This window comes from Symphalangus syndactylus, chromosome 8 (genome assembly GCF_028878055.3).
Source record: "Symphalangus syndactylus isolate Jambi chromosome 8, NHGRI_mSymSyn1-v2.1_pri, whole genome shotgun sequence".
In the NCBI taxonomy this organism is placed as follows: domain Eukaryota; kingdom Metazoa; phylum Chordata; class Mammalia; order Primates; family Hylobatidae; genus Symphalangus; species Symphalangus syndactylus.
Window position 1 is genome coordinate 55,406,401 of NC_072430.2, and position 11,773 is coordinate 55,418,173.

General features: G+C 45.1%; 1 protein-coding gene across 3 annotated transcripts in view; it reads right to left on the reverse strand.

Moving 5' to 3' along the window:
- The window catches only part of SYT16 (synaptotagmin 16), a 307,169-nt gene extending 298,284 nt beyond the window's left edge, over positions 1 to 8,885 (reverse strand). Inside the window, exon 1 of one of the 3 annotated variants that reach the window (XM_055289152.2) lies at positions 8,728 to 8,885. Coding sequence is in view for 2 of the 3 variants with exons in the window: in XM_055289154.2 (XP_055145129.1) it covers positions 8,271 to 8,283 (13 nt within the window). In the remaining variant the exon portion in view is untranslated. Of the gene's footprint in view, positions 1 to 8,270; positions 8,381 to 8,727 lie in introns of those variants that run through there. The other 2 variants (XM_055289154.2, XM_055289153.2) reach the window with 2 other exon arrangements.
- Between the last annotated feature and the right edge of the window lie 2,888 nt (positions 8,886 to 11,773).

The window sequence follows — 11,773 nt, forward strand, 5'->3', positions numbered from 1 at the left end:
GAGCTGGTGTGTCTCAGCCAAAATACCAAGAATAGTGAAACCAAAGGGAAAAGCAGATTGGCAGGTATGGGGAGTTAGAGCAAGAGCTAGGAAGCAAGAGAGACGGAGAATGTCAACATGGGCAGGGGGAGGATCCCAGGGCAGATGTCTGAGACAGAGAAAGGCTACTCCCAGAAGGAAGGGCTGGATGGCTAAGGTCAGGACCAGTGGAGACAAGGTCATTTATGTATTAGTATTACTAGCATATTAAGCTTTTTTAAAGCTCAATAATGGAACAGCCAGAAATTTTTCAGGCTTATCAACATCATTGAAGGGGCTTTTATAAAACTTCAGAGCCAGGAGGGCATTCACCTCTGAAAAATGAGGCGGGCTGATCACTTGGGGTCAGGAATTCATGACCAGCCTGGCCAACAGGCTGAAAACCTGTCTCTTCTAAAAATACAAAAATTAGCCAGGCATGGTGGGAGGCACTTGTAATCCCAGCTACTCAGGAGGCTGAGGCAGGAGAATCGCTTGAACCCAGGAGGCGGAGGTTGCAGTGAGCCAAGATCGTGCCACTGCACTCCAACCTGGGCGACAGAGCGAGACTCCGTCCCAAAAAAAAAAAAAACACTCTGAAGAGGTAGCCTGAAGCATATCCACCCAGTGCTATAGCCATCCATCGGTCATTCTTGAGAGGGGTAGGCCACGAAGCCCAGAGAGATCGCCAAATGCACATCAGCGGAGAAGTGCTCAAAACCCTCTTGGCTCTTAAATCAAAGAGGTAGCTGTCGTAGCCCTTTTCAGAGCTCATCAGTGAACTCTCCCAAGGTTTCTACAAGTTGTGTGTGTGCACATTTCACAAATCCACATGCTCATGGTACAAGTACACTTGCACAAAACAATAAGCATTGGGGAAGAAAACACGATTATTACTTCTATTTAAAATCTGAGTTCTGCACCTTTGGGTGCTTGTCCTAGATTCTCTTCCCTAGTCTTACATTTGTACGCAGATCACTTTTTCTTAATTTTATATTCCTCACACACAAAAAATGGAATCAATGACTAGGCACCCTGTTTCTGAGAGTCAGATTGTTCTCATAATATGAGGTACACCCTATGGGGAGGTACACGCCACGGGAAGGATCTTGTAGCAGGTAAAGGGACAGATATTTATTAATGCATATGTTGTGCCAGCAACTCTGTTCCATCTCCTTTACTCCTTATAATTCCTCAGAGTGGAATAAGCCAAAGGCTCTGGGAAGTTAAACAATTTACCTATTACCCAGCCTTTGAGTGGCAGGGCCAGAGTTCACAACTCAGGCACCTCTAGAACCAGGCCTGTGTTCTCTTCCACCATACCACACTCAGTTCGTCAATCTTTTGCAATTTCTATTGAGCTAAGCCAATTGAAAACCTACTTGTAATTGGTAGATTATGTTTATGGTGCACTTTTGAATTAAGTATATAAACCAGGGGCATTTTCATGCAGGGTGGGTAAAATCATTTTATGTCTCTCAATCTTTGCTCCATTGTGAGTAAAATTATAGAATGTGACTTATTATATTCCTAAAATTAGAAGCAAGAAGAATATTATATTCTCACAATAAGAAAATTTTATTCTAAAGGAGTAATATCCATCCGTAAATTTAAACTACCTAAAATCAGATATGTATAATTCTTAATGGAAGGCTGACAGCTGTGCATAAAATTTTTTTGTAATGTGCGCTTCAGATACCTCTCTAATCTACTAGAAAGCACTGTCAGTGAGTTTGATTATCATCTTAATATACAGATAATCGTTAAATGGCATAATAGGCATCTTATCATTCATAATGCTAAATAATAGTTAATGAATAAATAATATTCTACTGACCTAAAAGGACAAATGTCATCCAAATTTACTATACTCAGGAAAAGGGAAGGTTTATTCCTCCCAAGATATCTGTCTTATTTCTTTTATAAAACATATAGACCAAATTTTACATTCATTTAGAAACTCAGGTTGGTCAAGAAAAAGCTTCACTGGGTTTACCCACTCAAAGATGCCATGGTGAAATGAAAACACAGGAATTCTATTCAAACAGTATGGAATTATTTATGCTGATTTACTCTTAGAATGTTTCAATAAGATAACATCAACTGGGTAAATCAGTTGAGAATATTGCCACCATAACCACCTTTATGTTTTCTTCTAGAATTTAATTCTTGGTTTAAAAACAGGAGGAGCAGTTTAGAAAACAAAACAAGAACAAGCAGGTTCACAGACCTTTTCTTCTACACTGTTTATAGTTACCCAGGCTTAGTCAGCTTTTCAAACTTAAAACAAGTGCACAGCCCATATATGTCAAATCAGTACATTCCTCAGAACTCTGCTATTCTATAACATTAATAATATCTAAATGCTGTTTTTTTTTTTTTTTTGAGACGGAGTCTCACTCTGTCACCCAGGCTAGAGTGCGGTGAGGCAATCTCGGCTCACTGCAACCTCCGCCTCCCAGGTTCAAGTGATTCTCCTGCCTCAGCCTCCCAAGTAGCTGGGATTACAGATGAGTGCCACCACGCCCTGCTAATTTTTGTATTTTTAGTAGAGATGGGGTTTCACCATGTTGATCAGGCTGGTCTCAAACTCCTGACCTCGTGATCCACCCGCCTCGGCCTCCCAAAGTGCTGGGATTACAGGCGTGAGCCACCACGCCTGGCTGCTGTCATCTCTTATTGCAGAATTGCTACTGAAGTCTGATAAAAGCCTGGGGATTATGAGGAGGGAAGTATAAACAGAGGGGCAGTGAAGCATCATGATGTCTTGGATTTGCCTTCAAAATGCCTCTCCCAGAAAAGTGAGGGTGGAGGTGGAGATGGATGCAACAAGATTGGTGAAATGCCAATGCTCGTTAAAGCTATGTGACCTGGATACGTGGGGGTTCACTATACTATTCTCTCTTCTTGTGTATATGAAATTTTCCCTAATAAAATGTTTTGTTAACATTATCACTTCACAACAGAATTAGGAGTCCAACGTTATTTATTTCAAAAAGTAAACTGAATAGTATTAGACCATAAAGCCTAGAATACAGATTAATAGCTCGGTGCTTTCATTTATAAACTCCCTCCCCCAAATTCGCAGAAAAGCTGTAAGAATAACACAAGGAACTCCTAAATTCACCAAATGCTAACCTTCGGCCACATTTGCTTTCTCTCTCATATGATACACATATACACATAAATGCACACATACAGGCATATATCCTTTTTTCCTAAAGCCTTTGACATTTAGGTGCAGATATCATGTCCCGTGTCAACCACAATAAAAATATCAAATTTAACACTGATACAATGCTGTTATCCAATATAAAAGCCATATTCAAATCTCACCAATTATCACAATACTGTCCTTTGCCACATTTTTTCCCTGATATAGGATATAACCTGAAATCATCCATTGCATTTAGTGGTCTCTTTAGTCTTCTTCAATCTGAAGAGTGTCTCAACCATCTTTCATGACATTAACTTATAGAATGTCTCTTGATTTGCCTTTGATGTTTCCTCATGATCAGAACCAGGTTATACATTTGTGGCACAATAAGTGGCATTGTGTCCTCCTCGGTGCTTCCTATCAGGAAGTACACGATATCAGTTTGTCCCATTATTGTTTCTTTTTTTTTTTTTTTTTTGGAGATGGAGTTTTGCTCTTGTTGCCCAGGCTGGAGTGCTGGAGTGCAATGGCGTGATCTCAGCTCACTGCAACCTCTACCTTCTGGGTTCAAGCGATTCTCCTGCCTCAGCCTCCCAAGTAGCTGGGATTACAGGCGCCTGTCACCACACTCAGCTAATTTTTTGTATTTTTAGTAGAGACAGGATTGCATCATGTTGGCCAGGCTGGTCGCAAACTCCTGACCTCAGGTGATCCACCTGCCTCGGCCTCCCAAAGTGCTTGGATTACAGGCATGAGCCACCACACCCAGCCCCATTATTGTTAATGTTAACTTTGATTATTTGGTTAAGTTAGTATACTCCAGGTTTTCCCCCCATTTTCCAATTAATAAATAATCTTTGGGGAAAATGCTTTTTTTTTTTTTATTTTTTATGACGGAGTCTCACTCTGTCACCCAGGCTGGAGTGCAGTGGCAGGATCTCGGGTCACTGCAAGCTCCGCCTCCCAGGTTCACGCCATTCTCCTGGCTCAGCCTCCCGAGGAGCTGGGACTACAGGCGCCCGCCACAATGCCCGGCTAATTTTTTGTATTTTTAGTGGAGACGGGGTTTCACCCTGTTAGCCAGGATGGTCTTGATCTCCTGACCTCGTGATCCATCCACCTCGGCCTCCCAAAGTGCTGGGATTACAGGCGTGAGCCACCGCGCCCGGCCAAGAGTGGAAGTTCTTAACTAAGAAAGAAGGAAGAGCTCTCTGCAGCAGAGAGGGATCCTAAAGAAATGGGTTGCCCTGGGGGAAATTCTTTAACAATGTAAATAATTCTGTTCCTCTTAAAATTTTCACACAACAGTTCAGCATCCATGGATGAATCTTGCTTGAATTAATTATTGCTATGATGGTTTCAAAGTAGTAATTTTCTAACTCTTTGTCTATATTTTTTAGTTGGCATCATTTATAAACTTTTTAATAATGACTAGGGTTAGAAATCATTTAACTCAAGATTTTCTGTCCATTTTCAGCTAAAGTGAAGCAATTTTCTTTTAAAGTCTAAGCATCTGAAATCCTGAACATCTCAAGTCACTGTTTAGCACTAGTTTCTAAGGTGGACTTGTTGAGGGCTTATATTTGATCCCCGACCCCCACCCACCCTCTTCCAGGACTGAGCACTGAGTGGAAATTGCTGATGGAATAGACAGGATGGGGAGAAAGGAAACTGCAGGTTGCCAACAAGAAAGAAGAAGGGAAAAAGTGGCTGCTGGTGGAGACCAACTGCAGGGCAGGAACATCAGCCTGTGATGCAACAGGCAAAAATGACACAAGATCAGCCAGGAAACCAGGAGCACCCAAACGGGGACAGATGTCTCCTTTTACAATACCAAATGTTCATCTGTCACAGCCCCAAAGACACATCCACCTGAAAACTGCTAAGATTTCTGGGGTATGATAGAGTTAGATGTTTCCAACATTACCTAAACATGCCTGGCTGTTCCTAAGAAATTCTTACAAACAGACTAAAGTGACTTCAAAACTAAACACCTATAAAAGGAAGTACTAATAATGCAACATATGCCATAAGTGGAATAAAAAAGGAAAAGTAGTGCTTCACTACTTTTGTGTTCTGGAAACAAAATATTATCTGGAATACTTGTCACTGAGGAAATCATGAAAATAGTTCAGTACCCAAGTACCACCACTTTATATAACAGACTAGGATCTCAAATTTCCTCACGATTTCATGATAACTTACTGAAAACCAAGTTGAAGCTCTCGAGTTCTCCTTTTCTCCTCTGGAATCTTCCCTTAGACAGCATGCTATCTAGATATAAGAGCATTTTCTATTGGCTATGTTCTTTTCTGTGAACATTATAAGTTTCCAGGCAAATATTTTAAAAATATCTCCATATTTTATATAATTTACATGCTACATTCATATAGAAGGTCTTTCTGGATTCTCTCCAGAAATGACTGGAATAGAACACTTGGATTTCGCCTGGTTTTAGAACCAATTTTTCCCTCAAGGGGAAATTTTGTGGGGGAGAAAAATGGGGGTTGAGGGAAGCAGTCAGCTATGAGCCCTAAGGCAATATTGTGCCCAGGTTTGATTTATCTTATCCAGGTCATGTAGTCACTGCATGGTGACAAGACAGGACTGCTAAAGAAGTGATCATCACTCTGTTCCTACCTGCCTCTCACCTGTCACTTCCTCACCTGCAGAGGTAAGGAGAAGGACAGAGGAACAGTAGTTCCTGTATCACTGGAACTTGTTAGAAATGTGAATTCTCAGGATGCACCCCAGACTTACTGAATCAGGAACTCTGGGAGTGAAGTCCAGCGATCTGTTTGAATAAGCCCTCTGGGCAACTCTGATGCATGTTAAAGTTTAAGACCTCCTTTTTAAAAATACTGATGCCAGGGTCTTTTTTAAAGCTCTCTGGGGTAATTCTAACATGCACCTAGGACTAAGAACCAGAGCTAACTAAAGAACTCTATATCTGGGAGAAGCCCTGGGCTCTACATTTTCAGAATCATCTCCATGCTAACAGAAGGTTGGGGGACTTCGGGTTGCAAACGTGGTCAAGCTTTGTGGGACATTTTTCAAGACACTGAGAATACTTTCCTTCTCTCCCTTTTGATAGTAGGGACACATAGTAAGCCTCTCACATTACTTTTGAATAAGAACAAAGAGAAAATAATGTTTCTCCACAGTTTGGAAAGCTTTCAGATTTCTATCTCCATCTCAGCTAAGAAAGAACGTAAGATTGAGCCTAAAAAACTGCTCAAGAGCTGAGATGGCCAAATATCATCATAATTTTTTCATAAACAAAATCAACGGGCAAAAGTTTGATTCTTCAGTACAGTTGAGTATACCATATAAGGAAGTAGAAGAAACGTCAATCTAAATAAATTGGTATGGAAGCATCTCAGTTTATTTTTCTAGGGTACTAAATGTGTCATCTTAACCAAAACATAAGAAAATAAATAGCAGAACAGTGTCCCACTGCATGTGTGTGATGCACAGTTGCCGGTAGATACTTTGAACCCCTTTGCCTTTGTTTTTCATGAATAATACAATAAGGCCAAATCTCATGATCTCCTTCTTTGTTGAGTCTTACTTTGTTAAGTAAAGCCTCAACCATAATTTTTTTTCCAAACACACACACACACACACACACACACACGAACCGAATCACACTTTGTATAAATGAACAGAGCTGAGGAAAGGTAAATTTGGCCCAAATTAGCTGATTTTACTGGAAACACCTGATCAACATTTTTCTCTTTAAAAAGGAGGAGAGCATGTTGGTATCCCCACACATATCAGATGACGGCAAAACAGCAGGGAGAGGACAATCACCATTTACTGAAGGCCACCTGTGTGCCCATCGCTTGTAAGAGCTATGAATGACAGCCTTGTCCTAATTTAGAGAAACTGAGGACAGTGCCATGGTCCCACTGCTAGTGAATTCTAGAGAGATAAAATACAGGTCTGTTTGACTACAAAAACTCAAGCTCTCCACATTATCCTAAAGCTGTGTTCTTGGCTGGGATAATTGTTTACAAGAAAGATAATAAATTATTGCAGAAATTTTGACATCTCATTTTCCCATCTCTTTTCCTCCTCACCTCTCAAAAAAAAAATACCTTCCAAAGGGCCTCTGTAGCCAGCACACCATTCGATTTTTGTTTTTTTCCTCTGTGGCCCAGACTGGCGTGCAATGGCAGGGTCATAGCTCACAGCAACCTCGCATTCCTGGGCTCAAGTGAGCCTCCCGCCTCGGCCTCCCAAAGTGCTGGGATTACAGACCTGAGCCATCACATCCAGCCCCATTCACTCATCTAATGAAGCCCGTAACATGTGCCAAACCTGTGCTAGGGACCTTGGATGCTAGGTACGGCAGGTGTGACTTGGTTTTACTCTGAACTCCCTTTGAAGCTTCACTAATACGTATCTGGCTTCAAATGCAACTAACTTAACCAGTTTTCATAGACGGGATTCCAATTTCCAAAGGCACTGAGCCATAAGAGCAGCGGTGCCAAGATGCCAAAAGCAGGCCAACCCAGCGCCTTCCAATGCTTCCATTCAGATTTTCAACCTAATGTCTCCAGGCACTCCTCCCACCCACTGACCATGGTAACCAGATGCGGTCTCCAGCCGGCCTTGTGCTGCCCGCTGCGAATACAGCCCGTGGGCCACCGGGCAGCCGAGCCCTGCAAGCCACCCTGATCCCCAGAAGGCAGACGCACAAACCCGACCCAGAACTCGAGGCGAACCTTGAACTCACAGCGCCAAAAACGCGCAGTGCCTTCGTTTGCTCGGCTCGCTGAAGGCTGGCTCTGGGCCTGGGGGCAGTGCCCGCGAAGGGCTGCGATGCCAGGCCCCGCTGCCACACGGCATCGAGGGTCCCTCGGCCTCGGCGTCGGGCGCACGCCCTTCTGCCACATCCCTCGCGGGGCGCGCCGCCAGGGCCACCTGCCCTTTCAAGCCCCGCCAGGCAGCCAAGGGTGATGAGCGGAGAAGGACCCGGCCGCTGCTACCGCGAGCCAGCACAAAGGCAGCTTCTGAAATCGGAGAACTTCCCACCCTGGGCACCGCGGCCTCCCCCCACCCCTGGCCTCCGCGGCCGGAGCGCACTCACTGTCAGTCGCCATGGTCCGACGAGGGGGCTGCCCGGCGGCCGCCCAGGCTCGGGGAACCGGCGCCGAGCCCGGCCGGGCGCGCGCTCCTCGGCAGGCCGGGTGCGCTCGGGGGCCGCGCCGCGCACAGCCCCTCCTGCCGCGCGCCCCCGCCGCGCCGCCCCGCGCCCAGCAGCCGCCAGCCCTGCGGCCGCCGCCGGCGTCCCAAGAGTCCAGCCTCCCGGGCACAGCGGCCGAGCTGCGGCGCCCGGAGGCTGGATCTCCCCCTCCTCGCCTCGCCGCGTCCGTCCCCCTCCCCTCCTTTCCTTTCCTGCCCCTCCCCCAAAGAGGATGCTCGCAGCAACTTGGAAACACGCTCCCGGCCACGCTAGTGTCGCCTCTCCACGCCACCTTTCCTACAACATTCCCGCTACATCCTTGTTTTCGTGTCACCTTTTCCATTCGCCGCTTCATCCCTACCTCGAGCTTCTCACCAGCTGGGTTGGGACCCCATGCTCAGCCCCAGCTGGAAGGAGCAAAGCAGGAGAAGAGCTAGGGGCGTGGGGAGGACGAGCCAGGTGCTGGGCATTAATCCTCCGGGGCGGGAGCTCTCCTGCGAAACCGCTCAACCCCATCTCCGTAGGCTCCAAGTGGGCCGTGTTCTTCATGTCACCCTCTGTTTTGTCTCCGATGTGAAAATAGTTCCCAGCACGTAGTAGGCTCTCAGCAGATTTTGTTAAGTGGGTGAATGGATGTCTTTATAACTGGATGCCTGCATGAATGAATGAATGAATGGCCAACTAACTGATTGGACGTCCTCTGGACGAGCAACTGATACATGACCATAGCCAACCACAGCCCTGCCACTGACTAGGGATGGACGCTAGAGTAAGTAAGTGGACCAGGCCGAATGAGTGAGCCAGCGTCTTGTGCCTCACAAGCCATTGTGGTTCAGGAGGGCTCTGAACTGAGGCTGTCAGTTCAGAATGATGTTGTATACATCTTCTCGAAGTCCAAAAACCAATTTCTGATGGATTATTGGATTATTCTGCCATTACTTTTGCACCAACCTAATATATTAGGGGACAGTGGTACATTAGAAACCCCCATCTCCACCACCAGATCCATCATGTGAAGGATCAAATGGCTCAAACACATGTCCTAAATTACGTGGCAGGCTAGATACTTCTTAAAGATACAATCCATTTCGCCCAGGCATGGTGGCTTAAGCCTGTAATCCCAACACTTTGGGAGGCCAAAGTGGGAGAATCACTTTAGCCCGGGAGTTCAAGTCTGCAGTAAACTATGATTGCACCACTGCACTCCAGCCTGGGTGAAAGAGCAAGACCCTGTCCCTAGTTTTTAAAAGAAGAAAAAAGGGCCGGGTTCACACCTGTAATCCTAGCACTTTGAGAGGTCTAGGCAGGTGGATGGCTTGAGCCCAAGAGTTTGAGACAAGTCTGGGAAACATAGTGAGACCCTGTCTCTAGAAAAAATAAAACAAAAATTAGCCAAGCTGGTGGTGCATGCCTGTGGTCTCAGCTACTCAGTAGGCTGAGGGGGAGGATCACTTGAGGCCGAGAGGTGAAGGCTGCAGTGAGCTGAGATCATACCACTGCACTCCAGCCTGGGCGACAGAATGAGACCCTGTCTTAGAAAAATAAAATAAAATAAAAATACAAAGATACAATCAATTTGATGCATTCGGAGATGCACATTCAACCCAATCAGCCCCGGGCTGGATGCTGAGAAGACTGAGGAGCAAGGCTCCTGTCTGCCTAGCCACCAGCTCCCATGTGGCTAGGCAGACAGAAAACTGCCAGAGAACAATGCGGGAGTCCTCTCTGGTCAGTTCACAGAGCACGATGAGGGAGAGAATATTCTGATCAGGTTCCACATTCTGATTCAGTCCACCTGGAGTAGGACTTAGGGGTGTCCTTTTTTTAATTGTGTTTAGCCTTTATTTGTTTTAACACAGGTGATTCTGAAGCACACTTCTAGTTAAGAACCACACAGACCTGGTTCATTTGTCTTTCACAACAACCATCTGCAGTAGACCCAAAAGCCAACACTCCTGAAGTGGGTTGGATGGGGAAAAGGAAAACAGAATTAAACATGACCCTGGAGTCTTGAACCTATTTGGAGCTCACAAACCAGGAGGTTAAGCTGGTGTGAGGGCAAAGAGGGTGGGTTGGGTTTGGATTCAACTGAAGGGTCAGTGGAACATGTGTGAGGCTCCTTATTCATTAATCAAACTGGCTTTTCCAAATGAGAAAAAGAAAAAAAATGACAATTCAAAGTGTATGTTCAATAAATGACTTCTGAATAATGGACCTGTTGGATAGCAGGTTTGCATAGCACCAGATGCCAGATGAGAAGGGGTTAATGAACAAGCAGATTTCACAGAGGCGGAGGCCCCAAGCATAGATAATTCTCTTAAAAAGTTTAATGGTGAAGAAATGAAAGAGGATGGAGAGCTTTGGAAGAGAGCAGGATCAAGATAAGATGGGTTTTATGTTTTGTTTTGCTTTAAGATAGATTTTTGTACACATATTCAAGTATTTAATATATAAAAGAATAAATTTTCACTTTTCTATAACTAAATTAACTTTCTGGCCCAAGCCCCTATTACACCCATTGTTAGGGAGTTTGATTTTACTCAGTTCAAGGTAAACATCGATTCAGGCTTTTCTCAGGCAATTCAGAGTTTCCCTTCCTCATTTTTTCTTGGGGTTGCATCCATGTTTGGAAGGACAGGTTGGGTAGCATCAGGGATGGTAAGAGGTATCAGGCCTCATCTGTCCCTATTGGGATGTACCTCTTTTGTCTGGACCTCAGAGCTCGTCAGACCTCCACAGCCATGAGTGTGGGTGGCAGCCACCACTCTGTCCTCTCCTCCACACCAAAGCCCCTTCAGGTCTGACTTCTTCTCCTTGACTTTCCTGTTGCTCTGGAGAGGAAAAGTTTGGCTACTCACCCATTCCATTCTAAGGAAACGTGAGATCTGTGGAGTCTCACGCCTTTTCTAACAAGCCAAACAACCATTTCTTTCTTACCATTCCCTTACTATGTGGTAGAGGGGAGCTCTGCATAATGGACCACCAAGCAAGACATTTACTGTGAAATGAGACAAAGGTCCCCTTACGGCTCAATTTCCCCAGCCTATCTGGAAGTTCTACCACCTCCCCGCCAATGCCTGAGAATGGCATGTTTTTCCAAGAAGGGGTATAGGATGTTTTCAGCCCCATGTAACTGCATAAGGGTGGCTTAAACAATAACACACCTTGTTATATATCAAGGGATCCAAAGGTGGGTGCTTCCGTGGTTGATTTAGCATCTCCACAATGCCCATAAGAACTTGGACTCCCCAACTTCCTCCTCGGCAGTAAGGCTGCTGCAGCACAAAATCTCCCAAATCTGGTGGGAGAGGGGGTTATTCCTCCTCGTCTCTCTCTCTCTTTTTTTTTTTTTTCTATTTGAGACGGAGTCTCACTCTGTCTCCCAGGCTGGAGTGCAGTGGTGCGAT